Consider the following 27,814-nt stretch of genomic DNA (forward strand, 5'->3'; position numbering starts at 1 on the left):
ATCATAGACAGAGCGAGAATCTAATCTTGCGATAGAGTCAACGGAATCCTCGTAAGTATATCAACTATTATGAAAATATTTTTCTGTTTTTTTCAATTTATCGGGGGGGGGGTACAAAAGGAACTCTTACCGTTTACTATCTTGAGTTCATATTTTCCATATAGGCACTACTTACTATGTGTATTTTGCCACTTTTCAAACTTTCTTGTGCAAGGACAATTCGCCAGACATTCTGCACAACACGAAAAAGAATACATGGGACTGATGGTGTAGATCTTGTCATGGAATCTTGTTTTGTATTCTGTTTTTTCTGTTAACTGTCGGAGTTCATTGACTGCATTGTGCAAGTGAGGTCCATAATTCACGACTCTGGATAAATACAACTAAAAAGAGGGTACAAGTAACTACAACTGGGCTGTAAACAACTGCACTAATCATGCCAATCATCTAACTGTTGATTACTGATTAGTGTTAATGTAAAAATTTACTGACGTTTATACTGTTATGCCTAATGACAAATTACTAATTAGTTACGTCTGCAGAGATTGAATCGATATGGTGAAATTAGGGCCTAGGGTCCTACTAATGACAATGTTTTTTTTTTTTTAATCAATAGATACTTTAACTTACTTAGAACTACCGGTATCTGGTACTCTGAATTCACAAGCGCGCATTGAAAATGTGATTTGCGGTAGGCCTAAACGCTCCAAGATAACTGCTTCGAACACGTGGGTTGTTTACTTTGTTTGATGCACTCAGTTGGGCCGCATCATAGTTTTGAAACCAACACTAACATTAACACAACAGTCAACGTGACAGTGAACACCCCCACCTTCTATTCTAAGTTGTATTGACAATATGTGTGAAATGCATGTTATGCTTTTCCAATGTGCATTCATAATCTACGGTTTCATTGTTTTGCTGTTGATCTTGTTTAATATTATTGGGTTTTTCAGTAATATTTCGGCATCATCAAACCCCCAGTGAAGAATGCAAAACCACTGCGTGTAGTCTCATGTGTGAAAGTTTGTTCTTTACGTGCAATGCTATAATTAGAGGGAGAGGGGTGTCAATTTCAATGTACCGTGTCGATGTGTTGGACTCCTACTTTAGAGTAAAATATCCCGTTAGCGGCAATTTAAGCATTGTTAAGGGTTTTTCCAACTTGTAAACAAATCAGGCAAATTATTTTCAACCATTTCATATATCATAGACAAGATTATTCATTAACGCAATTGTTTTCGTAAAAGAAATTTACCATTGACCAACACAGTTTTCATGATTTACCAGGGCAAAACCCGGCACAATTTTCACCGATATGGGCGATATGCGACATAGTATTTTTGCTTGCGGCATGATGTACAATCCCTATGCAATACGCGCGTGCTCCGCGATCTTTAGCTGAATGCCTTCACATGTCTCGCGAACATTGCGTAAGCGCCAATTCCCATTGCGAAAGCACGTGAAAATAGCGTGCGCACATGCATTGGCCGCAAACAAGATCGCAATTCTGGCGGTGTTGTTGATGTCTTTCTCGTGTTTTTCTCATTTTTTTTCGATGGTAACATCCACTTTCCGAAAAAAATGGCGGCCCACATCGGCTCGCGAAAGTTCTATTTATGTGAGGATATGTTTTCAAAATCCATGAACATCGAGAAAACTACAAAAAATCCAGTTTCTTGGGCCATTGTTTCTTAACTGTTATGTTAAGAAGTACCGAAAATTTCATTTTGGATGCGATATGTTGTCATTTAGGTGAGAAAATTTCACTTTCGTCAGAGATCGTGCCCATTTTATCGGTTGGTTTTTGTTGATTGCTAGTGTGTTAGTATATGTGTAGTGTGCATGTAACATTGCAATGCTGTGTTTAGCGGTATATTACCGTACAATGTTGTACCTGCCGCGAACGGCTGCACGGCCGCATACTGCCGCAGTTACTCTATATACAGTTATCTAGAGTAGACAAGAGGAAATGCATGTCTGCTCCAGATGGCCTCTAACATTGGATCTACAGTCATTGTGATCATATCAAATTTCAAACAGTTGGGGAAAAGCCCATATTGCATAGCAGCATAGGTTGCGTGTCTTGGGAGTTTAACATTATAGTGCAGCATTTTTTTTTTTTTTTTATCAGGTCAAGCTAATGAGTAACCCTGGAGCGCTCTCTGTTGTACATATTTACGCTTTGAATTTGGGCTGGTTGCAGTCAGCACATGCACATGAGTAGCAGTGGATATCAAAATAAATACAGGCTAAGGCCTAAGGGGTGAAATGTATAGGCATAGCTGTAGGGCTATCAGAGATCGCTATTTTCTTATTGGTGCTAAATGAACTCAACAAAGATATAAACTAATTTGTGTGTGTGTATGATGTAAATCATTTTTTCTTTTAATGTGTCGTCATCAATTTCTTAATTACACACAGAACATCAGAGAATTTCTGTCCATTGCTGAACGGAGTCTCAGAGATGGATGGGTGCATTGCCCAAGTCGTCAGTCGCCTAGATACACCAACAAGTGGTGCTGTGCAGGAGCAAGCCCAGAGTCTGATCGAATTATGTGTAGCCTCTGAAAAGCCTGAATTTAAGGTAATAAACAGTGAGTAGTTTGAGTGTGTTTGGTCAGTGTACTGAACACTTCATCATTTCTTGAAATCTTAGAGATACAATGCCAATGAGATGGAGTGATATTCAGTCTATTTTTTCACAATGCTGAGAGAACCTTTTGAAAGCTGTTGGGGGTTTGAAATATCATCCAGCAAGGTACTGTATACCCCGAATAATTCGCGAGGTTTTTTGTTTTCGTGAATTTCGCGAGTCAGGTGCTATTTGCGAAATTAAAGACACGTGAAAATATTGACTCTGATCCTGATGTGGATGTGACGTTTGCATGTACATTTCTCCGTTCAGTACAGGACTCCACGATCACGAATTTAACCACTCGCAAAATTGTCGGGAATTCCTGATTCGCGAAATATATGGCATATACAGTACATATCAGAGTTTTGCTTGGTTTTACTGATATATGAAACAGAACATAATCACAACTGCAAACTGTTAGATGTTTGTTGGGATTTTTTTTCAGAAAAGATGAAGCTTCCATTAATGTAAAGCTCCCTTTCTTTTTGTTGCAAATATGGTATTAAAAGAGCATGGAAAATTGATGAGAATTCCTGTGTTCTTCAAAAGCCTATTCCCGCTATGCTTCTTCTATGTCTGTTGGGCTTCAAAGTTAACAGATGAGTCGGTCCATGGGGTTGGCAGACCTCCCAACCATTCTGCATTTGGAGGAGAGAATCTGAATTTTGACCATTCCCAGCTCTTGTTTCAATTGGAGTCTCCTATTTTTCTTGATAATTTTACTTCACACTCCTATGGAAACTGCTCTTTCTTTCCTACTTTTGAGCCAGATAATCCCTATTTTTCAGTTGGAAAAGTTGGGAGGTCTGGGTTGGGTCATCTTTTGTGACACTAGAAGTCAAACTCCAGCCCTTATTAAAACCAAGCAAATATCTGCCAGTAATTATGTCAAAAAAAAGCTGTATCCCACCAAGTTTTACTGCTCAGGCATCATGGGTATTGCAAATTCAGACCCCAGATTTTATTGCCAGTGTTATATAAATGTGATGTCCATGCAACATAGGTGAGAAAATTGATTTATGGTGCAGCAAATCCATGAAAGATTTCTGTTTTAAACATACATCACTATATTATAGCAGGGGGCAAAGTTCATGTTGACACAGCAAAACCACATTTGAAATGATCATTCTTGTGAAATGAAAAAAATTTGATACCTTCTTTACTGGACATCATGCCGTTTGTGGACCTAACCAGATGGACTGAGCCAGGATATGCAGAATACAAAAATGAAAGTAGGATAGTATCACTGTAACAGGCACACACACACACACACACACAAATAGAACTGAAAGGATAACTTGTACTCAGATTATGCATTCCACATAGACAGCATTTAGTCTTTGTTGCTGAGTTTTTGGTTGTTGGTTGTTTTGGTTTCTCTTTCCGCATAGGCATCATATGAGGTTTTGTTTCATAACCCAGAATTATAGGAAAGAAGTGAAAATAAAAGTTGGTCTATTGTGATATAGATCAAATGAACAATCATACTTGTGAAAGCCTAAAGCAAAACATGTCTTTGCAGTTGGCACACTCTCCCTGTAAAAATTAACCTTTGATTTTGTGTTTCTGATTTCTTTTCTGTTGCTTTATTTGCATTGCAGGAAAATGCCAACACCTGGGCAGTGTGTGCTTTGTATATTGCCACAGTGAATGTCAAGTATGGGTGAGTGACGAGCCATCTAGTGTGGCTATGTAGTCAAATTCTTTGGAACCTCCCAATGTCACCACATTGCATCTACAAATCTAGCTCTTGAAAGCATGTGTCAAAGATTCAATGCAGAATTACTCTTTGACCCGTTGAGGACGGGCTGATTCTGCTACGACACGCATTTCCCACAGACACTTGCCCAAGTATACTTGGGACTCATCCTCAATGGGCTAAAATTCAATGCATACATGTAGACCAGCAGGGAAACCTTTGGTCAGCTCTTGACATTGTCTTCTTTGTGAATCAAGTAATGTGGAAAAAAGTGCACAAGTTTAAAGGGGTATCATAGAAAACCTGTCTTTTTAGTCATCAGTGTGCAAGTGTATATTACACTTGTAAATTCATCAGTAGTCCTGTTTTCTAATGAAGACCTAGTAACATGCCATGTCATTTGTCTATTTTTCATTCCGTAAACCTTGAATCTAGTTCGTATGCATTTGGATGTTGCTACATCAGGCAAACCTAAAACTAGCTTTCTGAATGAAGAATTCCAGGTTTATGATCGTATAAAGTCAGTCGTGATGTGATTATGGTATATGTTTTCTATCGTGTTTATTGTCACTGATAGTTGTGAATGCAATCTGCTTTGAGCCACTTGTTTGACATGCATGCTTTAGTGCTGTTGATGTTTTATGTGCAGTCAACCTCGCACAAAAGGAAAAATCGGCTGAGTTGATGAAAAATTCTACTCCGGTTTAGCATAGACATGTCAATTATATTGTGTAAGTCAAAATTTACATAGGTTGAAGGATTTTCTCTGGTCCCTTTTGGATTTCAGTTATGTAGAGGAGGTTGACTGTATATTTCTTTCCCTCTACTTTGCTTCTAAAGAAATAAGTAAAGAAAAACAAAGCCTGTCGCTGCCAGCGAAAATAATTTACCATCCTATGCTTACGTCTGTGATGCTAGAGACCAGTTTGATCGGAAAAAGTCAGGGCTTGTCATAGCTCTCATGTCAAGTGGTTGTTGCAAGTGAATTAGGCTAATATTTGAGATGAGAACTAACAGGCTGCTAACTTTGATTTTTTTTTTTCATATTCACTTCATTTCATGCTTGTCTGCAGAAAGGGGGCACCTGCATCGAGTGGACAGATAGCCCCTGAGCCTTCTCAACTTCCAACAGTCTCTCAGCTGTTGCATTCAGCGAACCTGAAGTGAGCATACCAACTCGCTCATCCTGCATTTGCAATGAATAGATTAGATTTAAGTTAGCCAGTTACTTCAAGAAAGAGTATTCATTTGATAAAAAGATGAGATTGATGAAGCAAATGATTTTGTGAACTGAGAGGTGAGGTTTTGTGTGTGTGTGTGTGTGTGTGTGTGTGTGTGTGTGTATGTATGTGTATTTGTGTGTGTATGTGTCAATATGGTAACAGATGTGCTAGGCAATATTTTGCAATTTTTTCTGAATTGAAGATATGAAAATATTTTGTATTTCTGATGTTACTGCAATATCCTAATAGTGTAGAACTTAGAGAGTCATTTGGACTGTCCAAAAATGTCCAAGTTGAAATGCTGTTACTGTATTGTGCAAAGGTATACTTTCCCACATTGCGCAGTTTCCTGTGTTACATGATTTCATGATAAGCAGTGATCAGAAATTAAAATCACCCTGTCCTTCTCTCTCGTTGCAGTATCAAGACATTCTTTGAATCGATGAAAAATATGGGCGATCTGTTTGGACTCAGTGATACAGTCAAATCGAGCCTGATGTCTCTCAAGCAGAAATATCTCATCAGTCTGTACGTCTTCGACAAATTTGAGATGTGAGTAAAGTCTCAGATTCTCTTTGGAAGTCCTTGAAAGAGCATTTAGTTGTAAATGTTTGCAAGAGACTTCATGGTCATGTGACCAGGTCAGCCATTTTGATTTGCTGATCAGGTGACCTGTTCTTCGAACAGTCGTCACATGCCTATTCGTTTACCAATCATGCCTAGATTTTTGTCAGTTGGCTGCTTTCATATTAAAGCTTTCAGCAAGATATGCTTGTAATATTATATGTTCAGTCAATTTTCCCATCCCCCCCAAAAAAAAAAAAAAATCTACAGAAGTTTTGCTTGTTTCCTATCCTTGCTTGTGTGTTTCCTGTACTTTACGTATGTTGGTCTGAATTAAGACTTTACCAGATTCTTGTACTTCTATCACTGACCAGGACTTATCATTATCCATGTTAATCTCACCCTTGTTTGCTTTATTCCTGAATACTTGTAATGCATATCCTTGAAAGCTTTCTTGGAATTAACCCAGCTTGCAAATAAATCCATATCCTAAACTGTAATCCTAGCTTTAATCCCTAAATCTAATTCTCAATCCCCTCATCCTGGTTATGGCGTGTAACAAAGGAAAAATTGACCAAATGACCCTGGGGTGACAAAATTTATCATTTTGGGCCAGTGTAACTTAATTGGATATAAACCCCAAAAGTGCTACTCGATGGGGAAGCTTTCATCATACTTGTGAGAACTTTCATGATGAATAACTGATAAGGCTGTCATTGGCTGGTTACATCATTCCTCACATGCAGCGATCGTATCCATACTGGCAACAACCTAGAGACACCAAGGTCTTTTGAGTGTTAATCATCAAATGCCTTCAGAAAGAAAATGAGTGAGAGCATGGTAATACACTGTATCGTAGAAGTGAAAGAGAAAGAAAAACGAGAATATCATCTCATTTTATAGTGACTAAATGTCATGGTAAATGTGACATCTTTAATCCATTGACATTGACTGTGGTAGCTTTTTATAGTATGTTTTTCTTGAAGTGTGCATTTGGCAAATTGTTTTATTCTTATCTGTCTGTTTGCATACACTACAGGCTGTTCAAGAAGCTGTTCAAGTCACCTGATGAGATCTCATCGTCATGTGACAATGGGTCATGTGAGTTGTCACATGACAAGAGAAGAATCTGCTGGTTGCTATATCTGCTTGCCAAAGGTGGGTGTGTCAGCTTTGACATTGACAAATTGCCTCCCATGTATACTTCACATCATTGCAATCTATCTCACTGTATTTGGCTTGCTTGACAACTATTAAAGAAAAGCTAAACTACCTTTCCACTGCATAATTTCTTTTATGCATCAAAATGCTGACATTTTTTTTCCCCCAAACATGGCTGTATGCAGCACAAACAACGAAAAACAAGACAACTACTAGAAAGCGAGAAATTTTGGGTAATTGGAACCGGCAGCCTTTTTCACGGCATGAAATTTTTGCAAAGTGCTACTGACATTCAATGCATAAAGTGTAGACAAGAAATTTCGCATGCATTTTGACTTTGCAAATCTTGACTCGCAAAATTGCAAAATTAAAATGCACACTAACATTTCTGGTTTTACAGTATACCGTTTCAGTTTTCTGTTCCGACATTGCTAGTCTTGGTGATTTCTCCCTTCACACCTGTAGGGACACTGCTGAGTGAGTGCCATGAACTGGTTTTGTCTCTACAAATCATGCTCTGCTGCCTGGAATACACACTGAACCGAGCCCTCCCTTTCACCATCAAGGACGCCTTCAGTAAGTTATCATGTCAATGCATCGGACACCTTCCTGCAATCCAACCCTGTCCACTCTGGCCTATTCAAATCATTTTGGTGTTATTGTTGTTTTTTGCCAGGAGGGTCAATTAGACCCCCCCCCCCCCCCCCCGTCTTAAAGATAGGAAGAATACCAACTCAAAAACTGAAGCATGTTTGTTCATAATTCAAAGATTCAAACATTAAATTATTTCATATCACAAATAGATACAGGAAGTACAAACATTTTCTGTCTTGTTCTTGTTCTTGTTTTTGTTTGTTTGTTTTGTTTCTTGTTTTTTTCTCAAGACTGGATCTTGCACTGGAGCTGTTCACTAAATCAGCAAGGTTCTATTGCATAGATATGTATGTTTAAATTGTAAAGGACAGTCATTTGTGTAAAAAACAACAACAACAACTAAACACTCAAACAGCCATATCTAAATGTTTAGGAGTGTTTATCTCATTTATTAAGAGATGGCATGACAATCTAAAAAAAAAAATCATTTTGAATTGAAAATTGAATATCAACCTCATGTGGCAATGATAAAGTGATTTATTCTTATCTGTGATTTCTTCTTTCTTTAAATGAATTGTATCTAACTCATGGGTCAGCATTTTTTTTTTCATCAAAATACTTGGTAATTCTGTGTAAAGTACATTTAAATTCCAGCAGTTTGCACATTATGTGTTAGTTTTATAATCATTTCTCTACATGATTGACTAAAAAGCTCATGAAGGTAAGGTTAACATGTAAAGACCTATCAGCTTTGCCTTGTTTCTTTTTATCATCATTTTTACGCTGGTTTGACAAAAAGCCGATAAATGCCAGGGCAAAGGTTGACAACTAACTTTGAGCTTTGCCTCGTTTTACCCCCATATAAGGCTCACCACGCTACGATGTGGAGTCCGAAGAGACGAGTCTCCTCAGGACGGTCTGCAGGGAAGCAGGGTGCGAGAAGGACATCTCGGACATTGCCATGGTGAAAAATAGCATGTTTGTACACTTCATTGAAGACATCCCCAGGGAGGACACCCACCAAGATGTGGAGAGCTTCCCAAAAGTAAGAGAGAAAATCAAAACCGCCTCAATACTTGACCTCAGTTTTTAAGTGTCACAAAGTTGCTTTAAATGCAGATATGAAAGAAAGAAAGAAAGAAAAAATCTCTATGTAAGAGAGGGCATTTGCCAGGAAAAATAAGAAAATTTGATATTTGTTCAAAAGTAAAGAGGTTTGATATCTGAACTACTGTATACACGGTATATTTTGTTAGGTGGTTATGATTTGTAAATTTAGTAAGGTGGACGCTTTAGTGAATTAAAAAACGCACAAAAAGAGCGGTATATTTCGTGAGGTCTTAATATTTTGTGCTTTTGCAAATTTGAAAACACACAAAGTTATTAACTCTGATCCCGACATGAATGTGATATGCACGCATACATTTCTCCATTCAGTACTGTACCCCACGATTGTGAATTTAACCACTTGCAAAATTGTTGGGAAGCCCCAATTTGCGAACATTAGATTCGCTAAATATATTGCATGTACAGTTCTTCCCATCTTGTTTTTAAAGTCTAAAGAATGTCATAAAATTCAAAACTTTTTACTATTTTGTAAGAAATGTGACTGTTTTTTGGATTGACATGCTAGTAGTGCATTACAGTTCCTAATTTCCTGCATGCATGGCTTCATTTTACATTTGAGCCAATGTCATCAAAGTTGTGTTTTTCGTGTGTTTTTCCCCTTTCGTAGCTAGTTTTCATATGGCTTTATTCGATAAGCAACTTACGAATAATCGTATAGCAGCTACGAGTCTGGAGGATTAACATAATGCCAGGATCAGGAAAGCAATATTAAGTGACTTTATCGGGCTACTGCATTAAAAGGAGGCATATATCATTTCACACTTAACTGCACTCTTTCCTGTACACCTCAAGAAATTTTTTACTTCTAGCAGCTTTCAGGTCTTGTTTCTCCCCTCCGTCATATTATCTTTATTACTGAAGTGATGGACATTCTGATAATGTTTATAGATGAAATAAGATGAGTGACATATTGTGGTGCACCCCCAGTATTTTTTTGGCAAGCTGTCTTTTATCTGCATAATTGATCAAATCCCACATTTGCTCCTTTCAGCTTGAATTTCTCGAGGCCAGTTATCGGCAGATGTACCATGCAGCGGGCGACATTGACGAAGTCGGCTTCTTGATCTATGACCCGACGCTGGTCACTCCTGGAAAGTCGGTCGTCCAGTCTGTGCCTCCGTCCCCTGACTCTACGGTCAGCGGCCAAGTCTTCCTCACTCCGGTCAGGTGAGGGATTTCTTTGAGAAATGTTAGAGTGCCATTCCACTCTTCCTTCAAGTTTGCTTCAGTGAGTGAGTTAAAATAAACCAAAGATTCTTGAGATTCTTCAGAATGTTAGTACAGTTGAACCTCTCGTATCGGGACAAGTCGGGACCGGGGCTCATCCGGATAAGGGATTTGGCCGGATACGGGAGACTCAATGCTTTATACATGTACATATACATACACATGTACTGATGTAGCCCATTGTAGTGCCACATGTAGTAATGTGTATACTGCAACCTTTTCATTGTTACACTCAGTAACAGACAGCTACATTACCTAATACCGTACCGGGCCCAAGGTAAAAAGTGATCGCGCATTGCGATTGGGTTGCTCTCTTCCCCACACTCTCTCTCCCTCTCTCTCTCTTTGTGTGTGTACTGTGTGTGAACAATTTTTGAGTGTTCAATATCATTCGTTGCTCAGCCAATGACTCAAAACAATGCATGTCTATCTAGTCATATCGACGGCTGTGTATGGACCTATATGTGGCAATGCTATATGAGAGGACTCGAGCGCATAATCTGTCCATGTTCTTGCGATGATTTGGGGATGTTTGGGGATGTTAAAATGTCTGAAGATTAAAGCAAGTTGGAAGAAAATTTGATGTAATGTATGATAATCATGTTGGAAGTAATATGTGATTCATGTGTGTTTGTGTAGGAGTTCTCAAGGAGTTGGGAATCCCCCTTTCCTCCCATAATTATTCAAAAAGAAAGAAAATCACGGCGAGATTGCGTCCGTATAATAGAGAGATACGGATAAAGGAAGGCCGGATAAGAGAGGTTCAACTGTATACAAAAAACGCACAGGTCTGAGTTCCTCAGTTGGTATTGTGTGCGTAAGGTAACTATGGAATGCTTTACGCATGAGGTGAAGCCGAGTGGGGTTAGGCTTAAATCCATAGTTACCACATGCACACTATTCTGACTGATGCACAAAAAGACGTGTGTTATCTATTTTCATAGAATGGGGGACAATTTTCTTGCAAGAAATCCATTTTTGATCATGTTACCTGATAGCAAATTTACTGCATGCATTTCCTCTTGATTTGCCATAGATGAAAACTGTGCATCCAGTACTTCAAAAACCATGCATCCAGTAATTGCTGGAAGTATGGTTTTCTAGCCAGTAGGCGTCTCTTACTGAGTGCTCGAAAGCTTGCTAAGTGCATGAACCTTTGCTACAAGTGCGCGATATCATGTTTACAGTGGCTGTCCTCTGTGAGGCAGCATGCGGCCAGTAAAAGTCAACACGCAGCTCTCGACCAATGAATGCAGAATTTTTTTTACCCATTCTATCATAAGATGTAATGTTCTGATTTTGTTTCTAGGAGAGCAATAACCACAGTGCAGGCATTGAAGAGCCTTCTTTCCGGTGCCAGAAACACTCCTTCAGATGTGCTTGTGAGATACTTTGAGGTAAGTCTGGGACCAACGCCACGAGATCATGAGGATGGTCTTCCATGTAATCCTGTATTCTCACAACCTTTTCCACTTCCCATGAGATTGTGTCTCGGGGAGCGATTTGTGTTACCTTGTTGCAATATTTAAAATTATTGGGGAGTCAACAGAGTTAAAGTCATGAACATGCATCGTTTTGGTCCATTCTTCATTGTGATAATATATCTGTAGCCCATTTCTTATTTCCTCTGCTATATACAGGATTTTGCCACTGCATGTGCAAATGCACCTGGAAACGGAGACTGGTCTGTTGTATTTACCCGTTGAAGACTAGTCTTGAGTATACTAGGGCAGGTGTCTGTTGGAAACATGTGCTATATCAGGGCTGCATACTAACCCATTTTTTCTACTGGTCTAGCGTGTGTGTCAGACCAGGTACCCAGTTTTTCCATTCGTGAGTGGTGCATTCCTAAAAAAGTTACTGGTTCGACAGTGATTTTTACTGGTCCTGGACCATTGCACCAGTGCCATGGTCCTGGACCATCGCACCAGTGCCAGTGTGCAGCGTTTATAGCAAAATCAACCTGTCCTCAACGGGTTAACTAAATCTAAACTTTGATACCTTTTTGTTTTAAGGAATATGAATACGTACGACATGTTTGTACAAATCTGATGTTATTGTTTGATTTTGTTTGTTTCCTGAAAGAGCTGCTCAGTCAACCCAGAGCTGGCCATCAAGCAGCGGACTGAAAAGCTGAAGGAGCTGTTTGTAGGCCACTATGTGGGCGTGATTGGGGTCCAGGCCTCGGAGTTGGCGTGCACAAGATTTGATCAGGGCTTGCGACTCTATTACCGCATCATGGAAGCCATGCTAATCAAGGTAGGAAAGCGCAGGTGTTCACTGAAACTATACTCACCCCCCGTAAAAATACAGTACTGTAAAAGTGGAAATTTTTGCGCAACCAGAAACTAGTGCGAAAATTAAAACACACGGATGTGTTAGCTCTCTGTATGGTCCGGTAGCTGATGTCTTGATTCTGCGGAATCAAAAACATGCAAACTTTTTCTTGCCTGGCTGAGCGCAAAAAAAAAATTAGTTGCGCGAAAATACAGTGGAATCCCGTTATAACGAAGTCCTCGGGATTGGCAGTTTTCTTTCGTTATATCGAAATTTTATTCTAACCGAACAAATAAACAATAAAAATACATAAAGTGGACAACGTTACGGCCCAAATTTTTACTTCCTTATAACCATGTTCGTTATAACGGGAGTGCACTGTATCCACTTTTACAGTATCTGCTTTTAGATTACATTGCAGATGCTGCTCTTTTTCGGTGAGGGGTAGCATAGTTAATACTCTATTTGTTGCCTCCATTACTGAAAAGCTATCTTTCAATTTCACTTACGTGTGAAAATAGCAACTAAACAGATTTTATTCTGTGTACATTTCATGCACCTGCTCTAAATTAGAAAAGATTTTATGCATGTATGGAAGTTACCCTTGTAGTAGTACTGGGTATCAACAAAATTAAAGGCATGGATTAATTTTTTTTTAATGTTAGTTTGCAGCTCTGTGTGTTCCAACTGGCAAAACTTCCAAGTCACTTCATGTTACATCACTTCATGGCAAGTCTCCGATGAAAATTCTGCCAGGGATTCATTCCATCATCATCACTCTATCTTCACACTCCTCATGTTGTATTTCTTTGTGACTGTTTCTCAATTGTAGGAGGAAAAACGTTTGTCTACATCTGATTTCTCGAACCTGCTCAACAACGATGCCTTTCACCGTTCGCTACTGGCCTGCTGTGTGGAGATTGTCATGGTAACGTACACATGTAAGTATCAGCAGTGAGTCATTGATTTGTTGTTATTACCTCTGACAGGGAGGTTGTATTTTTATCGGAGTTAGTTTGTCTATTTGTCTGTCTGTCTATCTGTTTGCACAATAACTCAGAAAGTTAATCTTGACACAAGAAACAGATAATTAAATTTTGGTAGTGATTCGGATCACTGTTTGGAGCCAAGACTTAAAAAAAACAAAAACAAACAAACAATGAAGGATTTATGTCATGCTCATTTTGGCTGAATTTTGACCATAAAGTTCATACCCCATTCTTTTAATAATTGGAGCCTATTTGCTTTTTTATGGTGGTGTTGGGTATTAACATATTTTCGGAGAAGATATTGTACCTTTATCTTTTCAAACCGAAATGTGTCACCTGCAGGGATAGTGCATATATATCCAGGAGTACCTTGAGATCTGCTGTTACCAGAATCTCCAATTCATAGCTTCTAACGCCTGTTTATCATGTATATCTTGCACCATTTTCTCTTTACACCTGTTTCCGATCTTCGTTTTTCCACACTTGCAGCCTCCCCGTTACAGCCGGGTGTGTCAGCGTGTAGCAGCAAACTAGCGTTCCCATGGATACTGGACGTTTTCGACCTCCACCCGTACAACTTCATCAAGGTCATCGAGAGCTTCATCAAGGACGAACCCAAGCTGACTGAGGAAGCACGAAAGGTTAGACATAATTCATCCCGCTGAATCTGTACTTTGTTCTTTTGGCCCACTTTTGGCCTGGAAGGCTATGAAGATTTACATGCCTGCAGTCAAACTTGCAAATTGCAACCACCACTCAACGAAAACAAAGAAAATGACCTTTATAGACCAGTGGCAACTGTCAGTTGGCTGATGGCTAAGTTGTTCTATCACGTCATGTCTGTAATATGCTTCACATGCAGGTCTCGAGAACACAAATGAATAATTTAAAAAAAAAGACATTAGAGGTGTACTGATAACTGTGAGAAATCTATGTGTGCCAAAAACAGAGTGTTTGTATTTAGTTCTTTTTTTCCCTCAAATTAATAATTTGGATTACTTGATACAAGGTAGACAAATGCGATGCAGAAATTCTTATAAAAGAATACTAATAATGATAATAATACTACAGTAATTATCACACAATGTATAAAATGTGGCCATACACCATATGCACCATTACAGACATTCATGGTTCCTGCAAATTACATGCATATAAGCCAATATGAATGTATGTGCACACATATATCATCTGTATCATTCGCACACTAGTACCAAAACAACAAAAGCACACTGCATGTCAATCATTACCAGATTTCAGTCAACATATGAACACTTTTGACAGGACATTGAATGTGTTTGCAGTTTACAGCCCTGTGGATGTACGTATAGGTGGGTTATGCTTCAAGAGTGACAATGTAGATACACTGGTAATATTCCATTCAGAAATCAGTAAGACTTTACAGGTAGATTGTTTTTTTTTCTGACAGCATCTTCACCACACGGAGACACAGATCGTGGAGTCGCTGGCCTGGCAGCCAAACTCGCCCCTCTACGACGCTCTCAGGGATGTACGGGGCATTGAAGTGAACAGCAACCTCGAGCAGGTAAGGGGATTTCATATTTACCAGCAGTGTTGCTCTACTATGTCCAGTATAATTATGATTACAATAATAATTATCATTAATAATGATGATGATGATAGTAATGATAATGGGCTCTTATGAAGCACTTGTTCTACCTAAAAAGATACTCATGGTTATGTATGTTATCTTTAGCATGCTCTCAGCGATGTCAAGTAAATGTGCTCATGTTCCATGATATGTAGAAATTGGAGTAATTTGCGATCTTTATTTCACAGACAGTACCTCTTCAAACGCAGTTTGTTTTGAAAATGACTCCAACACGTTGAGAACTGATCGAACAATGTAATATTGAATGTTACAGAGATCCTGTCATTTTTGTGGAATCAGCTTGGTGTAGAAGTTCCCTTAAAGCACAATGCTTTGATACATGTAGCAATCAAGTATAAACTAACTCTCACATGATAGCATGACTAGTCCCACACAATCATCTATATGTTGGTGTCACTCAATCTGCATAATCATTAGAAAGTGTTTGTGACTTTGTGTCGCTTTTGCCCTGGCGCACCTCAAAATGTAGGACTGTGCATCATAAACTGAAATCAAACCAAGCATGTTGATGTGACCCTTGTTCTCTAAGAATCATCTAAAATTCTAATCATGGAATGTTGCAAAGGGCATTAGGTACTGATGAAATGATATGAATGCCAGTGTTTTGTTTTTTTTGCCAATCTATGTTGTTTCTTGCTTTACTGTATTGCAGAGTCCAAGAGCAGGTGTGGTGTCTCAGTCCACAACAGCTGCAGACATGTAAGTTTGTTCTTTCTGTCATTCAGTCACTCCATCCATTAGTAGATACATTGATAAGTATCTATTGAGCAGTTGTCAGTGGTATTCAGAGCACTTGGAAATAAATATGTTTATAATGGAAGGAAAAACAGCAAGGAAAATGTTTAGATATTCTCTGGATAAATTTAATCTACATTGTGAGGGAAATATTGCACCCGAATCGTGAAAGGACTAGCTTTGTGTACATGGTGTCGTCAAGGTTATGTAGACATGCATTGCAGGGTTATAGGGCAATTACCCCCTGGACAATTACCCCAGACCCTAACCCTGACCCTAATCCCAATCCTGAACCTAACCCTAACCCAAACTCTAATCATAAACCTAACCTTAACCCTAATCCTTACTCTAACCTTATCACTAACCAGTTTTAGCTGGGGGTGGGGGTGGGGATGGGGGTAATTGCCCTTATACGGCCAATTCAAGATAATATTTTTGTATGTCTTCATGAAACAAGGGGCCCATTTCAGTCTTTGATTCTCCACTATGTCTGGTGAATGAGGACAAGTAGCTTTGGAGAAAGTTTGGTCTAGGTGTGGAGAGGGGGCAGTGAAATTCACTGTTCATTTCTAACTCATTGTTTGCCACAGTGTAAACCCCCAGTGTGCCAACATTATTCTGAGACTGCAATGCATGAGTCCTTTTGGAAATCACTCCTTATTTCAAAGCCACATTACTTTTTATAGAAACATTTTATGTTAGATTTGCAGTACAGCAAAGTTTTTAGAAAATTGCAAGCTTTTCTGTGATGTAAATTTCATCACAAAACTATGCCTATTTTTCTTGCATATGGCCAGTATTCAAATTGTAACGCCAAAACAGACTGCGAAATTGTATTATTGGTCATAATTACGCCAGGTAGCTATGCTTTCGAATAGGCCGGGAGGCATGATGTTTTGAAAACAATACCTCGACAGAAAAATCAACATTTTCACAAAAAATCACTATGGAATAGTTGTATTTAGTCACTGTGCACTGCAAGCTGTATGTCTGAGGAGTAGAATTGTACGTGGCACTTTGAATGTACTGTGGCATATTGCGATTTATCGATTGATTTGTGCGCAGTTGTGCGTTTGAGCAGAACGTGTAAAGTCAGCAAGCCATCGACTGATTTGGGCATGTGAACTTAGCACACAAAGGCTAAAGGGGCATACCAGACAATTTTCATAATTTCACATCATGTAGTACATAAAATCAACAGCCCATGTATAGACTTGTGGAATCTATTTTGACCCTTAAGCAGAGAAACCAATAACCTGAAAATCTTAAACAAATTACACTGAACAGTGTTGATGACATAGGAGCCTCACATATTTCAGAAATGTAGCAGTGTAATTCTATTCACAATACCGCTTGCTCAACAAGTTCACCTATGAAGAATCTATGTATGCCTTCTTCTTTTATTCTGCTTCCTTGAGCCCAAGCTCAAGCATTCTTATGGTGAGGCTGCCCTGTCATCATCCTTGTCCATTGCAGTTTGTTACAAATTTTGAAAACATCATTATTCCTCATCCCAGTCACTATGAATTCTCAAACTCTGTACTAAGTATATCTGATTTATAGTTGTTCAAACCTAAAAGTCTGAAAATCTTCACGTGGTCCCCTCTAACCAGTTGAGGACTAGTCACGAGTAAACTCGGGCAGGTGTCGATGGGAAATGCGTGTTTTAGCAAAATCAAACCGTCCTCAATGGGTTAAATGATGCATTCTGTGACATCGTTCCTGCAGGTTCCTGTCACCTGTCCGACCTGGCCACTACTCAAAGATGAGGCAGGCCGAGTGTGTCCATCCCAGGCCTGCGCACACCGCCAATGGTGGTGCCACCGCCAGACTGGGCGGTCACCATGGCAGCCCCTCTTTCAAGCCGTCCCAGGGGGGCGCAGAGGGACAGAACTGCCCCTCCCCGAGGCCCAGCCAGGGAGGGGCCCGGTCTGTCACGCTGAACAAGTTCTTCAGCAAGGTACTGCAGCTGGCGTACCTCCGACTGCATACCATGTGTGGTCACCTCAGTTTGCGGGAGGATTTGGTAAGTGAGGGGAAACCTCTGTGTCCATGATGATGGCAATGTTGATACGTTGGTTGTATCTTTGTCCGTCATTTGTTAAATTCCATTGAGATCACATTTGTACTCTGACCTGATTATTATTGCATGTTAAAGTGATAAATAGTTATAAAGTGTTATTACCCTCCCCCAAGGAGCTAAGTCTTTTTCAGCGTTTGTTTGATTATTTGTCTGTTTGCAAAGAAACTCAAAAAGTTGCAAATGAATTTGGAGGAAACTTACATGAAAAAATTGATAATGATGGAAGGAACAGATGATGACATTTTGGTAGTGATCAGGAATTACTGTGAATTCTGAAAAGATTTCTTATCTTTTGAAAGCAGTGTGATCAAATGTCATTGCAGCCAGCTATCAAAGTTGAACATTTTCAAGTAGTTGACTGGCATACATAAAATAAGGCAATGAACATTCGGAGGCACCTAGTAGAAAGCAAGCCATGGAATATTATGGGCAAGAATTTGAAATGCAGCACATCAGTGAGTGCAAGTCAGGGTGATATTACATTGATTGCCTTGAGCAAAATCTGTTGACACATCAGAGATTTTTAGAAACATATTAGCAAAAGCTTTACAGCACGTAAACAGAATAACACAGATAAGCTTTGTTGATACAATTGCCGTTATCACTACCTGGGTATTTTATTTCGTTTCATTTTTTATTTTTGCAAGTCTTGTGAATATAATCACTTTTCTTTTCACACTTGACAACTTTCTTTCTGTGTGTCTGTACAAATATTTTGGTCATAGGAGAAGTCAATGTGGACATGTGTGGAGCACTGCATTACCAACAAGCCATGGTTACTCAGGGGCAGACATCTTGATCAGGTAAGATCTTAGGGTGCTTTTGAGTGCTCTGAAACGAACTGAACCAAAGCGTACCGTACTGAATTGTGCCAGATTTGGAGCATTCGAGCACTCTGTTGAGAAAGCATACCTCATGAGTTATGTTTAGAGAGGGTCACACATTTTGTAGCCAGAGCGTCATTTACCTGGAACGCTTAAACTCCTTACAGATGTCCCGAATAAAGAGAGTAAACTTTTTGCATTATGACATCTGTGCATGTTACGCGCTTTCTTCACATGTAAACCTTGGGCATGATTTTGGTACCCTTTTGGAGCACATCGAGAAATGGTCCACTTTTGACTCGGTACAGTACACTATATGAACATTTGAACTCTCCTCTGGCATGGGTACGGTAGGGTACAGATCGCTTTAGGAGAGCGCTCGAACGCGCCCTTACATTTTCATTCATGTATCCAGAGTGATGATTTGGCTCCATCTGTAGCACATCTGCCTTGCTATCAAATGGCCGGGGTTTGATTCCCAGTGAGTGTAGCTGAGCTATGTTGTGTGTATACATGATGTCCTCGTAAGTAAGACTCGAAAACAATCTGTTCCTTGGGTAGGACATTGAATGGAGGTCCTGTGTGCGAGGGAGTCACAACTTGTGCAAGTAAAAGAATCCACTTCATTCATTCATTCATTCATTGCAAAGAGCAGGAAGCTTATCGGGTGAGGTGGTCCACCCACAAACCCTCACAAGAAAAAACTGCTGAATAATGCCAATCCCTTTTTGTTTGCCCCAGGCAACTATCTATAGTCGGCAAACGGTATCAACCAAGCACATTGTGCCAGGTTGAAGAAGATCCATGTATCCCTACAGCTGTCTGGAAGCTAGTGGAAGAGAAATCCAACTTTTTTATTATTATCATTATCATCATTTATTCGACCCGGTAAAGACTATAGGATACATTGGAACTCTTTTGAATCTCGATACATCTTGGGGATGTAATTTTTGTTTTTCTTTTCAAATCTGTGTAAAGGAATCCACTCACCCTGCTCGGAAGAATGGAATATCAAATGTTCTCAACTTTTCTTTTTTATACCCCCGCCAAACGAAGTTTGAAGGGGGTATATAGGAATCAGCGGACGGGCGGTCGGTCGGGCGGTCGGGTGGTCGGTCGGTCGGGCGGTCGGTCGGGCGGTCGGTCCGTTGCAAATCTTGCGTCGCGAACTACTTCCTCAGTTTTCAACCGATTCCCATAAAACTTGGCACAGATGTGTGCCTTGGGTTGTAGATGTGCAAGACGTATTTTTTGACAGTACCCAAAAGTACGTTGCCATGGTAACGGCATATTATGGGCAAAAATGGGTACAAATCTTGCGTCGCGAACTCCTCCCACAGTTTTTGATCAATTTTTATGAAATTAGGTACAGATGTTCATCTGAATATGTTAATGTGCAAGACACATATTTCCGCAGTGGCAAAAAGTGCGTTGCCATGGTAACGGCATGTTATTGGTAAAATATAGGGCAAAATGCTTCATGGCAAAACTGCTTCATCAGTGTTCTTCCAATTCTCATGGAATTCATATTGAATGTTTGTCTTAGGATATAGGTCAGCATGACACATTTCTTGACAGTGACAAAAAGTATGTTGCCATGGTAACAGCTCACATATTATGAGCCAAAATGATGGAAAATTTTGTGTTGCAAACTACTTCCTCAGTTTTTGCCCAATTTCCATAAAACTTGGCACAGATGTGTGCCTTTGGTTGTAGATGTGCAAGACGCATTTTTCGACAGTACCCGAAAGTACGTTGCCATGGTAACGGCATATTAATGGCAGAAGATCAAGGAAAGATCTTGCGGATTTAACTACTTCCTCAGTTTTTTGACCAAAGCTTATCAAATGTTGTTCTGACCAAAGCTTGTCAAATGTTGTTTGACGGGGGTATAACCAGTCGCTGTAGCGACATTTCTAGTTTTTTCATGGAGTGTTTCATTTTGTTGTGGTTTGCCTAGTCAAGCCAGAAATGGGTCTTAAAGCGGATTCAAAGGGGAACAAGAGCTTACAAAAAGAACATGGTGAGGCTCTTCACAAGCAACAGCATAATAATAGACTGCTACGTTAAGGTGGTATAGGACCTTGTGTTGTGTGATGTTGTTTTTTTAAGCTTTGAAACGGGAAATGGTATGCTCATTATTTTACTCTTTTATACTAATGATTGCGCATGCACTAATTTGTGTATACTGCTTGATTCAAAATGATGTTCTCATGAGGATGGACACTCCATTGGTTCTAAAGATATCTCTTTCTCCCTAATTCTCCCAGATAATCATGTGCTGCATCTTTGGGGTGTGCAAAGTGAGCGACATTGAGCTGAAATTCAAGCGGATTGTGGATATGTACCGAGGGCTCCCCCATGCTTCTTCACAGGTATGGCTCACAGACATTCTTCTTTGTCCTCCTCCTCCTCCTCCTCCTATTCCTCCTCCTCTTCCTCCCCCTCCTCCTCCCCCTCCTCCTCCCTCCTCCTCCTCCTTTTCCTCCTCCTCCTTTTTCTTCTTCTTCTTCTTCTTCATTTCATTGGCTGGCAATGACTGTTGTCCATAAATTGACACATCCATTAATCAAATGAATGGGAAATTATGTTGTAACCAAATCCAGGGGGATGGCAAAAATGTTTCATTTCCCCAGCCAACAACAATTTTTTTTCCCCTGTATGTTCTAATGGAGAAATTCAGCACTCTCATTTTTGTTTGAAATGTGTGCATTCTTTGATAACTTGAAGCCCATGTTGCTATGATACTGGAGTCATTTTTTGCAAAGATCGTATCCTGTAGTATTTTCCTTTCTTTAGCGTGACTTCTGGCATGTTGTTACTCAAGAAGCGCTAAAGAGGATTCTGTGCCTTGATTGGAAGGGAATGTACTGTGGGATGCGGTATGCATAATTCATCATCATGTGACATCAAGTTGTCTAGGCAACAGACATGTAATGGGCTAGTAATAATTTTTGTTGTTGTTTGTGTTGTCTCCTCAGACCTACAAGAGTGTCTACATGGGAGCCAGCAGAGACGCTGTTTCCATAATCACATTCTACAACGAAATCTTCATCCCAAACATGAAGGAGTTCATTTACAGATTTCAGCCCAACGTCACGGTAAGTTCTGATAAGTTAGTCACCCGGTACGCTCCTTCGAGGTTCTGTTATTCCTCGCAAAAGATTTCCTGCATTTACCATTCTTCCCTTGTAGTACCTTGTTGGATAACATGATCAATAGTCATTACATGTGACAGAGAATGAAGAGTAAGTTGGTGTTTTCAGTGGAATTCTGGAAAAATCATGAAAGAAAAGATTTCTCAGGGAAAGCTTGAACTGTAAAGTTACAAATCATGTCATGAAAGTAGAACATGAAAGACATTTAGTGGTCATAGAACAGACTGATGTGATATAATAATTGTGGATGCTTCACTATTTGAAATGCTTCATAGACATTTAAAAGGCCATAGTTTGGTAACTATCCATACAACTTGGCTGTCATAATTTTATTATCACTCATTTCATGATAATTACTCATATGTGAGAGATCTAGAAAGAATATATCGTTTCCTAACATTCTTGATTTAAGGGGAAGCAGTACCTCCTTTCTCACTGGCAGGAGGCAAAGTCAAAAGCTCTGGGAGTCATTGCAATTGCTATCTCTGCCAAGGAGGCTACTAGTATGTTTTTGCTAGCATTTGTTTGTATGTCTTTTTGTAAAATAACGTGAAAAGTTATGGATTTGGATAAAACTTACAGAAAGAGTTGATAATGACATCAATAAATGATTGAATTTCAGTAGTGATCTGGATTGCAGTATGAATCCAGGATATTTTAATATTTTTTTTTTCTTGAAAGATTATCATAGGCAAATGGGACCTACAGAGCAGTATTCAAGCTGGTGTATTTGAGGTGTGCATACCTGTACTCATGAACAGCACTTGAGGTGCAACGTGCAGTAAGTTGCTAATGAGTTAGACTCTGACACCAGAAAGGCTTCTTCATTGGGAAATAAAGCAATTTTCAGCATGCCTGTATGGTTGGAAATGAGCTGCATGGCGGAGATCTGCGCTCTCCAAGTGCTTTTCTAGTTATTTATGGATTTACCATGACATGAAATTAACATTTCGTTATTCACAGACTCCGAACCATTCTCCCGTGCCATCTCGCTGCCAACCTACCTCCACGCCAGGGACAACGGTGTACCAGTAAGCATGCCAGCCATTGTGTGTGTGTCTTTGTGTGTGTGTGGGGGGGGGGGGGGGGAGAGAATATCTATGGTATCCATGTGTTACTTTGGGAAAAAAATGTAACCTAGACAAAGCATTCACTGCTGGGTGTGAGGTATTACACTCATACTGTAAAAGTGGAAATTTGTTTGGGGCGTGGACATTTTTACGCATTTTGCGTGACCAAAAACCAGCGCAAAAATAAGAATATGTGAATGCTCTTGCACATCACTTGTTCCACTGATAACTGTCTAGATTCTGTGGAATTTAAAACATGCGAAATTCATCTTACCCAGACAAGTACAAAAAATCACTCGCGGGTGCTAACTGTGAACTAGCTTATTGATGCATGTGTTTGGCAGTGTAATAATATCCTGTGTGTATATAACATCTAATTTCTTCATGACAACAATACTGGAAAGTCATTTATATTTGAAAAGAAAAAACAAGATTAATATCTCATAGAATTTCCATGGAAGTGGAAATTACCTCTCTGATAGTTTTGCAGCATTACCTAGAAGTCTCTTCAAAGCACAAGTTGTGTGTTTCCCTTGCAGACTGCCTGGTGCAAACCTCAACATTATTTCGATGACCGACTCGCCCTTTCGAAGCCCCCGCTCCCGCCCTGCCCCATCCCCTGGTCAGATGACCCCACAAACAAGGTAAGATGATCGACTTTGCATCGACTGTTCTTGTTAACACTTGGCAACCACATAACCGTGCCTTTGGCTTTTGATGAATATGTGCTTGCAACTTCTTTTCTGTCTCTGTACTCAAATAGTTTCTGAAAATCACTGAATGAACAATGTTTTACTAGTTTGTAATACACGAACAAACAAAAAAAGATTGTATCATATCGAAATCTAACCCAACACATGACTGATATGGTGCTTCATTTTGCCCAGTTCTGGTCATTTTACTACTCCTTAGTATCTGTAATTTGTTAGTTGTATTTCTTGTATGAGATCATTGGCTAGTCTGTCTTCATATGGTTATTTGCATGATTTATCATGAACGGAATCATGTCCAGCCAACTAACTGTTAAGGCTGAAATTAATTTGTTTTCTCTTCCAATACTGCAAGGCAACTATCATCCTAGGTGTACTTGAAGCTATCATAAATGTAGAATTCATCGAAAGGTCATTGTGTTGTTGTTTTTTTTCCTGTGATACCACACAACATCTATAGTCTGTGATTACACTTTTTTTTCTTGATCATTTCTTAGAGCTATTCCAGTCACATGAAAAAAACATTGTAGTAGTTGCTGTATTGAAGTTGCCTGAAGTGTGACATGATTAATGTTGTACTGACATTCATTCAAATGTTGCCTTTCTCCACTAACTTCTACCATCCTATTTTATGCTTTGAGGTTTTTCACTTAAAAAAAAAGAATTGAAAGCTTACTTTCTTACGATTTTTCCCTGTCTGTGATGTCACTGTTCAAACTTATTTCAATTACTGCCTTTTCTTCACAGGCTTCTGTACAGCTTTGGAGAAACAATAAATGTAAGTTACCCGTATTCCTCCTTTGCTGTTAATTACAGACTTCTTCTAGATTGTTTAGCCCTGGTATTGGCATAACATCTGAAGTAATCAGAAAGCGTCTTGGGCAACAGAGTTTCGGTGAATTTTTTTCTTCAGCATACACAGATTTGTTAAGAGATACACGGCATGTATTCTTTTTTTTTTTTAACTATACAAGGGGCCTCATTTTAATCTCCTCGTGACAGAGCAGTGGGCTTTTGCTTTTTTGATGCAGTTAATCATGCTCTCAAACAAACCTTACAAAGTCTGGAAGCATTAAAGCTCTCAATTGAAAGTGATGCGAGGATCTTGCATTGCCATGTCGGATGCACTACGTTTAGCTCATCTGTGATTCCCATTATGGATGCATTGATGTCTTGCTTTTATTTTAATTTTTGTTTTTCTCCAACAGTCTGAGCAACTTCGCGAGTTCAACCAGGAGAACACCAAGAGACATCACCCGACTCGACGGACGGCTGGCAAGAGGCTGAAGTTGGATGACACCGCTGACTCCGACGAGGGTGCAGGAGGGAGCACTGGGGATGCCCCGCCCAGTGGAAGGGATGGAGGTCAGGGGTCAGAAAGGTGAGCATACAGAGGAGGTCAATCTGACTCTGTCTCACCCACTTTTTCTCCATCCTCTCTTTCTGTCTTTCTTTGAAAATGACATTAAAGGGTGTGTACAGTTCTGGTCGAGGTGAGGATTTAGCTTTTAACTTTTTGCGAGATATTCAGAAACCACTCTATGAAATGTCAAAGAGCTTGCAATTCTAAGGGGTATCAAAAGTTTATTTGATGAAAATCGGTTTTGAAATGGCTGAGATATCCAAAAACAAGGTGAAACAGAGAGATCCTAATAAAAGCGTGGACTGTCGCCTTTTATTATTATCACTTTTTTGGATATCTCAGCCATTTGAAAGCCGATTTTCATCAAATAGACGTTGAATCCTTCTTAAAATTGCATGCTCCTTCATATTTCATGAGAGGTTTCTCATTATCTCACTTAGGAATGTTCAAAATATGAATCCCCACCTCAACCAGTACTGTACAGTCCCTTTAAGAGTAGTTATGATGAAGATAATAATGAGAACAGTGAGTGCAGGAAGAAAGATATTCTCTGATTTAAAGGGATGATACAGTATTGGTGGAGATGGGAAATGGGCTTTTAACTTTTTGCGAGATACCAAGAAAAAATGAAATAGTACAGAGCATGCCATTTTAAGAGGAAATCAAAGTTTATTTGAAGAAAATCGGGTTTGGAATGACTGAAACATCCAAAAACAAAGTGAAACAAAGCGATCATAATAAAAGGTACTGTCCCACACTTTATTAGAATCGCTCTGTTTTGGATATCTCAGCCAATTCAAAACCAATTTTTATCGAATAGACGTTGAATTCCTCATGGAATTACATGCTCTTTCATATTTCATAAGAGGTTTCTCATTATCTCATCAAAAAATGTTAGAAACCTGAAATTAGGTCTCAACCCAAACTATATGATCCCTTTAATAGTTGCTTTTATAATGGTGATTCTGAAAATGATAATGACTTTATCTGCATTTTAGTCCTCTCTGGAATCCAGTTAATTATACACCCAAAGAAATTCTCTGACTTTCCAACTTTGCTAAGCCAACATCCTTTTGCTGAGGACAGCTGGAGTTTTGTATTTTTCTCAAGAGGGAAGTGTGAATGCACAATGCTTTTATTGTATTCGACCACAGTGCGGATGACGTTGACAGCGGCATTGCGAGGTTGGACGACTCCGAGCGACCTGCGATGTCGTTCCTTGAGAGAAGGCTGTCACAGTATGGTGAGTACTGGATGGTTTTCTTATAACTGTCATCATGAATGAGTGATGTTGTTACCTGAGTTGAGTTGAAAAAGCAGAAAATTGAAAAGAAACAGGCCTTGCATTTCTTTGGCTGAAAACCAAAAGGGCTTAATCATATTTGGGGGGGGGGGGGCATTGAGTTATTGGTATCATGTTGTAGAGTTCGACCTCCTCCACATTATGATGTCAGGTTTAAATTATTTCATTTTCAGTAAAATGTTAAATATTAGAACCACAAGGGCACTACACACTACCCTATATTTAGAACTATGCTTTTAAATCTACCCACTTTTGAGTAAATAAAGTTTCTATTTCTTGAAAATAAGTTGCTTTGTTTTTTATATTTATGCTAAAATCTTTAGGCCAGATTTTTTTGACAAAACCTTTACCATTGTGTTTGTTGGATTTTACTGTACTTGTGTCCATACAAAGCCAACTTGAACACGGTGTGAAATTGCCCTTTGGGGGAAAAGTATTAAGTTTACTCTTATCTGACCAGCAGTGCAGAGATCTTGGGTTCAATCCCGATGGAATCCCATTTTCTTTGCTCATTTTTCCACTAATAGATTTTGAAAGGGAATGATTTGTCTGTTGAATGTTCAGTACATGCCGAATGCAGAGATTCAGAATCTCTCTGGGATGCACAGTACGCTTTAAAAGTCACTATTATAAACACCAGAATGGATCTGTCTTTCTTTTCTTGTTATCAGCTTCTGCTCAGTCAGCTGTGAGGACAGCCGAGCCAGACCGTACCGAAGACGATGCCAAAGACTAGACATCACAGGGGGGGTGGTTTCCCTGAGACTCCAATCTCCATGACGATGCTGGGGCGGATCCAGGAATTTCCTTGAAGGGGGGCCTTTACAAAATTAAAGGGGAACACACGCCTTCACCATTTTCCTATGTATTTCTTTTATTATTTTTTTTAAATTAAGGGGAGTGCGCACCCGGTGGCCCCCGCCCGGATCTGACGCCACGATGAATTACAGCTCCATCCCATCTCTGATGCCCCCCCCCCTTTTCGACACTGGTGCTTTCTGCCTCTCTTCTGCCTCCTACTACAACACACAAAGCTGCATGTATCTTCAGATTTTTTAAGTGTCCCCTTTACACTCTTATAATATAATCCTTTCTAATTTGTTTTCATTCTGAAATGTTTTTGGTTTGCTTGTTGCAACCCTTCAGATTTTTAAGTGTCCCCTTTACACTCTTATAATATCATCCTTTCTATTTTTTTTTTTTTTTCATTCTAAAATGTTTTTTTTCCCCCTTGTTTGTTTTGAGCTTCCATTGGCAGCTTCCTGCCCTCCTGGTACCTGCTAAAGTTTGTATTCAAGGGTGTTTGTGTGATGTCTTCATATTGCCTTCCGGTATTCAGTCACACCATGTCTTCCGTTTTTTAGGGGGAGGGGGGTCAGATAGATTTGGGCAGAGGGTTGGGCAGTGGCTCCTTCTGGAATTAAAATGCCTCTCT

At 39.5% G+C, this 27,814-nt stretch overlaps 1 protein-coding gene across 1 annotated transcript; it reads left to right on the forward strand.

Annotated features, from left to right (window-relative positions):
* LOC139745172 (retinoblastoma-associated protein-like) lies at positions 1 to 27,115 on the forward strand. The gene is made up of 25 exons (XM_071655582.1): positions 1 to 51; positions 2,425 to 2,587; positions 4,240 to 4,301; positions 5,411 to 5,500; positions 5,981 to 6,112; positions 7,164 to 7,282; positions 7,751 to 7,861; positions 8,746 to 8,924; positions 9,999 to 10,174; positions 11,544 to 11,631; positions 12,320 to 12,493; positions 13,344 to 13,452; positions 13,990 to 14,141; positions 14,930 to 15,046; positions 15,786 to 15,832; positions 17,597 to 17,894; positions 18,677 to 18,754; positions 21,046 to 21,150; positions 21,757 to 21,876; positions 22,897 to 22,964; positions 23,543 to 23,647; positions 24,461 to 24,491; positions 24,922 to 25,094; positions 26,231 to 26,319; positions 27,051 to 27,115. The coding sequence occupies exons 2-25, from the start codon at positions 2,468 to 2,470 to the stop codon at positions 27,113 to 27,115; spliced, it is 2,808 nt and encodes a 935-aa protein (XP_071511683.1). The 5' UTR covers positions 1 to 51; positions 2,425 to 2,467.
* Positions 27,116 to 27,814: the final 699 nt, after the last annotated feature.

The sequence above is a fragment of the Diadema antillarum genome, unplaced genomic scaffold (genome assembly GCF_040938485.1).
Source record: "Diadema antillarum isolate AM-2024a unplaced genomic scaffold, OU_Dant_1.0 seq00001238_RagTag, whole genome shotgun sequence".
In the NCBI taxonomy this organism is placed as follows: domain Eukaryota; kingdom Metazoa; phylum Echinodermata; class Echinoidea; order Diadematoida; family Diadematidae; genus Diadema; species Diadema antillarum.